The sequence below is a fragment of the Candoia aspera genome, chromosome 6 (genome assembly GCF_035149785.1).
Source record: "Candoia aspera isolate rCanAsp1 chromosome 6, rCanAsp1.hap2, whole genome shotgun sequence".
NCBI lineage: Eukaryota > Metazoa > Chordata > Lepidosauria > Squamata > Boidae > Candoia > Candoia aspera.
The window spans coordinates 88,448,268-88,455,873 of NC_086158.1; the positions used below are offsets into that span (position 1 = coordinate 88,448,268).

At 41.5% G+C, this 7,606-nt stretch overlaps 1 protein-coding gene across 1 annotated transcript; it reads left to right on the forward strand.

Moving 5' to 3' along the window:
* The first annotated feature begins 293 nt into the window (after positions 1 to 293).
* PITX3 (paired like homeodomain 3) lies at positions 294 to 7,397 on the forward strand. Its single transcript, XM_063307845.1, has 2 exons — positions 294 to 575; positions 6,526 to 7,397. Exons 1-2 carry the CDS (start codon positions 294 to 296, stop codon positions 7,069 to 7,071), a joined length of 828 nt encoding a protein of 275 aa, XP_063163915.1. The 3' UTR covers positions 7,072 to 7,397.
* The last annotated feature ends 209 nt before the right edge of the window (positions 7,398 to 7,606 follow it).

The window sequence follows — 7,606 nt, forward strand, 5'->3', positions numbered from 1 at the left end:
GCAATCCACAGGATTTACTCACAAATATTCCTCAAGTGAACTGGGTTTTACTCCTCTCAAAGGCATATATGATCACTAAAAAGTGGAAGAATTCAGAGCAAAAATTAAGAAAAAGCATCTGTCTGTACTGCCACCGTGTGCCTTATCCAAAGGATCAGCCTTTGTGATAAGCCATCTGTGTGCAGTGGCATACCTACAGAATTGTCTTTGGCTCAGACAAATGACTTGTGTATGTGTTGAGCTACTGTACAAAAAGAGGTCATCATTTAATAGTAGCACTTTCATTAGTAGGAATGTTTATGCAAGAAAAATCATTGCCTTGCACCACTGTGAAAATCACTGATGGATTCCTTGCTTTTGCTTACGTAGACACAGAAAAATCACAGCAGAACCAGACTGACGATTCCACTCCTGAGGATGGCTCCTTGAGAAAGAAGCAACGTAGGCAGAGAACTCATTTTACCAGCCAACAACTCCAGGAGCTGGAAGCCACTTTTCAAAGGAATCGGTATCCAGACATGAGTACCCGAGAGGAGATTGCTGTCTGGACCAACTTGACAGAAGCCAGAGTTCGGGTACAGCTAAATTTTTGATTTCCTTGAAAATGACCAGAATGTGAAGGAGAAGGCTGAATAAAAAGTGAGACAGCAGAACAAGTCTGTGTATTTGGTTGTATCTTTGTGCCTGCCCTTTGGGAAAATTGGGCATTTAAAGTTAGATAAAGAATATATTCCTAAGATTTAATGATGCATCATATAGTATACCTTTAAAACAGAGGGACATTCTCACAATCACTCTTACAGTGAACTCAGTTAGAAGATGTAGCCAAGAAACCTCTTTCCCCAAAATACAACTAAAGGAATTTCTGGTAACGTGAGGATCTTTTTTTTTTTTAGGTAGCAACAATTGCTTTAGAGCAGGGATCCCCAAACTCTTCAGCTCACTGACCCCTTCATGAAGTTTCAGATCAACCCCCAAACATTTATTATATGAAAATAATTTAATAAATGCTACTTTAACTAATAGTTCTAATACAACAACAACAGCAACAACAACAACAACACCATTGGCCCCCTTTGTTAGTCCCATCGATCCTTGGGGTCGATATTGACCACTTTGGGGAACCTGCTTTAGAGGAATGTATCTAATAGATATAGACCCAATTGCCTTTGATTTCCTCAAATCCTTAATGAATACTTTAAAAAAAACCCTAGCTACTCAAGCAAGAAAAAAATCTATAAGTTCTTAAAAAAAAAAACCTACAGGTTTATGGCCCAGTTTCCCCAACACGTTTCAGTGGGTTAATAGGAAGGGGTTAATGTGTTTGGGGGAACATCAAAAAGGGATTAATTAGCCCAGCCAACTAACACTCAAGGGGCCAAATGATAGACCCAGTTACATTAACTCTACCTGTCATGGGTCATCTGGATATATCTAAAATAGTCAGTTGACTCATTGTGCATACCTACTCCTCCAAGAAAAAGAGCTGAAGCATAAGAGCAGTTGAGAGAACTCCATTATAGAAGTTATTGCCAAGGTAGGGCAGCACTAAATGCACTTTCCAAACCACATGTGCCGCTGCTTGCCCAGCCAGTGGAGAGGGGGCTGATGATGCCATGCAGGCTTGCCAGTGTTCTTGATGCAAGGGCTTGTGGGATGCCAGGAACTTTCTGGGACAAATGAGCAGGTCTCCACTAACTGGAGAAATAATAACTTTTGACCTAATTAGTATGATTGTGTAGAATCACCAGTAAGATTTGACTAGATCAGTCATATTGTGTGAAGAGGTCCATCAGGTTGTAGGTTTCAGGCCTTGTGTTAAATAAAAGACTACAAAAAGCTTCACAACTTATTCTATGCCAGAGTCATTGAAACATTATTTATGAGCTTCCTGTATGCTGTGGGACTCAGCATGATCTTCTTAATTTCTTACAAGACAAATGTTGAAATCATAATAGGTAATCTCTTTTTTAAAAAAAATATCCATTGCAACATTTTGCTACATATTCTGTTGTTTTCCATTTCTGATGTATCTTTTTCTGATGTACCCATGTATCTCCACTAAATAAGGTAAGTATGTCATGGGGTACATTGCATCTTTTAATCAGATTGGATTCTAAATGTTTATAAAATGGATTGGGGGTTCCCAGACTGATTTAATTATGTTGCATAATAGATACTACTATGCTGGACAACCTGGCATCCTGCAATTGATATGTGAATAGGGAAGCTGGATCAGATCAAATACTCATTTAGTTCAGCTACCCATCACAGTACCTCTAGGAAGCTCACAAATACGACACAAGCATAGTAGCGCCCCTCTTCCCAATTCTTCTCAGCAATTTGGATTGAGAAAATCATGGCCTCTGATATGAGAGGTAATGTGCAGACATCATGATTAGTTTGTTGTTGTTTATTCGTTTAGTCGCTTCCGACTCTTCGTGACTTCATGGACCAGCCCACGCCAGAGCTTCCTGTCGGTCGTCAGCTCCCCCAGGGACGAGTCCGTCACCTCTAGAATATCATCCATCCACCTTGCCCTTGGTTGGCCCCTCTTCCTTTTGCCTTCCACTCTTCCTAGCATCAGCATCTTCTCCAGGGTGTCCTGTCTTCTCATTATGTGGCCAAAGTATTTCAGTTTTGCCTTTAATATCATTCCCTCAAGTGAGCAGTCTGGCTTTATTTCCTGGAGGATGGACTGGTTTGACCTTCTTGCAGTCCAAGGCACTCTCAGAATTTTCCTCCAACACCACAGTTCAAAAGCATCGATCTTCCTTCTCTCAGCCTTCCTTACGGTCCAGCTCTCGCAACCATATGTTACTACCGGGAACACCATTGCTTTAGCTATGCGGGCCTTTGTTGTCAGTGTGATGTCTCTGCTCTTAACTATTTTATCGAGATTTGTCTTTGCTCTTCTCCCAAGGATTAAGCGTCTTCTGATTTCCTGACTGCAGTCAGCATCTGCAGTAATCTTTGCACATAGAAATACAAAGTCTGTCACTGCCTCTACATTTTCTCCCTCTATTTGCCAGTTGTCAGTCAAGCTGGTTGCCATAATCTCGGTTTTTTTGAGGTTTCGCTGCAAGCCAGCTTTTGCACTTTCTTCTTTCACCTTCATCATAAGGCTCCTCAGTTCCTCTTCGCTTTCAGCCATCAAAGTGGTATCATCTGCATATCTGAGATTGTTAATGTTTCTTACAGTGATTTGAACTCCAGCCTTGGATTCCTCAAGCCCAGCATGTCGCATGATGTGTTCTGCGTACAGGTTGAATAGGTAGGGTGAGAGTATACAGCCCTGCCGTACTCCTTTCCCAATCTTAAACCAGTCCGTTGTTCCGTGGTCTGTTCTTACTGTTGCTACTTGGTTGTTATACAGATTCTTCAGGAGGCAGACAAGATGACTTGGTATCCCCATACCACTAAGAACTTGCCACAATTTGTTATGGTCCACACTGTCAAAGGCTTTAGAATAGTCAATAAAACAGAAATAGATATTTTTCTGAAACTCCCTGGCTTTTTCCATTATCCAGCGGATATTGGCAATTTGGTCCCTAGTTCCTCTGCCTTTTCTAAACCCAGCTTGTACATCTGGCAATTCTCGCTCCATGAATTGCTGAAGTCTACCTTGCAGGATCTTGAGCATTACCTTACTGGCATGTGACATGAGTGCCACTGTTCGATAGTTTGAACATTCTTTAGTGTTTCCCTTTTTTGGTATGGGGATGTAAGTTGATTTTTTCCAGTCTGATGGCCATTCTTGTGTTTCCCAAATTTGCTGGCATATAGCATGCATTACCTTGACGGCATCATCTTGCAAGATTTTGAACAGTTCAGCTGGGATGCCGTCGTCTCCTGCTTCCTTGTTATTAGCAATGCTTCTTAAGGCCCATTCAACCTCACTCTTCAGGATGTCTGGCTCTAGCTCACTGACCACACCGTCAAAGCTATCCCCGATATTGTTATCCTTCCTATACAGGTCTTCTGTATATTCTTACCACGTTTTCTTGATCTCCTCTTCTTCTGTTAGGTCCTTGCCATCTTTGTTTTTGATCATACTCATTTTTGCCTGAAATTTACCTCCAATGGTTCTAATTTTCTGGAAGAGGTCTCTGGTCCTTCCTATTCTATTGTCTTCTTCCACTTCCGCGCATTGCTTGTTTAAAAATAATTCCTTATCTCTTCTGGCTACCCTCTGGAATTTTGCATTTAATTGGGCATATCTCCCCCTATCACTGTTGCTTTTTGCTTTCCTTCTTTCTTGGGCTACTTCTAGTGTCTCAGCAGACAGCCACTTTGCCTTCTTGGTTTTCTCTTTCTTTGGGATGTATTTTGTTGCCGCCTCCTGAACAATGCTGCCAACTTCTGTCCAGAGTTCTTCCGGGACCCTATCTACTAAGTCCAGCCCCTTAAATCTATTCTTCACCTCCACTGCATATTCCTTAGGAATATTAGTGAGCTCATATCTAGCTAATCTGTGGGTCTTCCCTAATCTCTTTAGTCTGATCCTAAATTGTGCAATAAGAAGTTCGTGATCGGAACGACAGTCAGCTGCAGGTCTTATTTTTACCAACTGTATAGATGTCCGCCACCTTTTGCTGCAAAGGATATAGTCAATCTGATTTCAGTGTTGTCCATCTGGTGAAGTCCATCTATAAAGCCGTCTCTTAGGTTGCTGGAAGAGAGTGTTTGTTATGCACATTGAGTTGTCTTGGCAAAATTCTATCAGCCTATGTCCTGCTTCGTTTTGTTCTCCCAGGCCATGCTTACCTGTAATTCCAGGTGTCATTTGACTGCCCACCTTAGCATTCCAGTCTCCCGTGATTAAAATAACATCTCCTTTAGGCGTGTTGTCGAATAGGTGCTGCAGATCCTCATAGAACTGCTCTACTTCAGCTTCTTCAGCATCTGTGGTTGGGGCGTATATTTGGATCACTGTGATGTTAGATGGCTTGCCCTGAATTCGAATTGAGATCATTCTATCGTTTTTTGGATTGTATCCAAGCACTGCTTTGGCCACTTGACTATTAATTATGAAGGCTACTCCATTTCTTCTGTGGTCCTCTTGTCCACAGTAGTAGATCTGGTGGTCATTTGATGTGAAGTGGCCCATTCCAGTCCATTTCAGTTCACTGACGCCCAAAATGTCTATCTTTAATCTTGACATCTCACCAATAACCACATCCAATTTGCCCTGGCTCATAGATCTTACATTCCAGGTTCCAACGGTGTGTTGATCCTTAGAACATTGGATTCGCCGTTCACCACCAGCACCGTCGGCTGCTATCCGACCTTTTGGCTTTGAGCTAGCTGCGTCATCACGTCTGGGGCTAGTTGAACTCATCCTCTGTTCCTCCCCAGTAGCATTTTGACCATCTTCCAACCTGGGGGTCTCATCTTCCGATGGTATACCGACATATCTCTGGTTGTACTGATCCATTTAGTTTTCACGGCAAGAATACTGGGGTGGGTTGCCATTACCTTCCCCAGGGATCGCATTTAGTCTGACCTCTCTGTCGTGACCTTCCCGTCTTGGGTGGCCCTTCACGGTTTAGCTCATGGCATCATTGAGGTGCTCAAGCTCCAGCACCATGACAAGGTAACGATCCTTTGCTGAAGTCATGATTAGTAGTCATTGATAAACCTTATTTCAAAGCCATTCAAATTGGTGTCCAATGTTTACAATTTCTGTAGAATCTCATACCATTCGGCTTCATTGAATAATCCCAGGATATCATGTTATCCTGAGAGAAATGGAGAAAAACCTCTCTTTACTTAATGTCTCCATACTATGCATGCTTTGATATATCCCTATATGACCCTTTTATTTGCCTATTTCTCAGCAATCCCCTCCCCTTCGCATGCCAAGGATTTGTTTCATATCCAGTCTTGGGATTGTTTGGTTGCTTATTTTTACCATCCTTTACAGCTCTACAATATTCTCTTGCAAGTATAGTGATTAGGATTTTACAAAGTATTCCAAATGTAGTTGCGCTGTATATTAGGGCTTTGCAGTTTGAAAATGACACTCTGATCTGAGTGGTTCTTGGGAGTAGTGGTAATTAATATAGGAGGAGCTACTAAAAACCAGTTTTGAAAGTCAGAACAGGTGCAACAACAGCAGATCCATATGTTTGAACTGTGTTCCGTGACAGTCATCTGAAAAATAGGGGATGAGTATCTGATTTTTAAGAACAAATGAAGCACAGTCTTGCAAGGGGCATGTAGATCTGTCTGCCTCTTGAATGCTTCATGAAATATGTATAAATCTGCTGTGTGATAAATCTGATAAATGTGATAAATTTATCTGCTGTGTGATAAATCTGCTGGGTGATATGTATAAATCTGCTGTATGATCTTCTTTCTGTGAATCGCACCAATTCTTCTAGATTAGGCCAAGGAATGCTCTCTGCAGGTCAAATATCTGTTTATCTTGAAATCTACTTTTTCCTAGCATCTAAAGCCAGAAATATCTGAAGCAAATACGTTTTGTAAGATTTTAACAAGAACTATATCATTCTTTTACAGGTGTGGTTTAAGAACCGCAGAGCCAAATGGAGGAAGCGGGAAAGAAACCAACAGGCAGAACTTTGTAAGAATAGTTTTGGAGCTCAGTTCAATGGACTGATGCAACCTTATGATGAGATGTATAGTAGTTATTCCTATAACAACTGGGCTACCAAAGGACTTACTGCCAGCACACTGTCAACAAAGAGCTTCCCATTCTTCAACTCCATGAATGTCAATGCCCTTTCTTCGCAGCCCATGTTTTCAACATCCAATTCTATAGGATCTATGTCTGTACCTTCCTCAATGGTTCCTTCAACAGTGACTGGTGTGCCAGGCCCAAGCCTTAACAATCTTAACACCCCTGGTCTTAACTCTGCAGTTTCATCCAGTACCTGTCCTTATGCATCCACAGCCAACCCTTACATGTATAGGGATACTTGTAACTCTAGCCTGGCTAGCTTACGATTGAAGGCAAAACAGCATGCCAACTTCACCTATCCAGCAGTGCAGACAGCAGCCTCCAGCCTGAGCCCATGTCAGTATGCTGTGGATAGGCCAGTATGAGAACTGAGAGACTTTCCACTGCTCATTGTGAACTATTAGCTGAACAAAGATTCCCTGGCAGATGAATTCCAGAAAGATGCATTTATAATACTGTTACAAATCTTTTACTATCATTTTTGTAAAGCATATATTTTTCCTCACTGAATGTCCATTTGGGACAGAGGAACTTTTTGCAAAGCTTTGAATTATTATATCTGGTGACAACAAAGACACCCCGGAAAATGGGACAACTGTTGACACTGCTCATAATTTATGACCACAATTTGTGCTTTATATGGCTTGCCCTTGCTCACATAAGGAGGTCTAGATTCTGTACTGGAAGCAGCAAGCTTCATAAATGCTCATCATGAAATGCCCTGGGTACAACTGTTTTTCTGTTTCCTTTTTTTAAAAAAATGCATATTATAGTGAAAAATTACCAAAAGTGATTTGATACCACAGGAAGAAAGAGAGTTTATGTGAAGATGGACATGTCATGAGTTAACTGGAAGATCAGGGACAGAGAAATTTAGAGAGGTGTACCTAGGTATCTCTG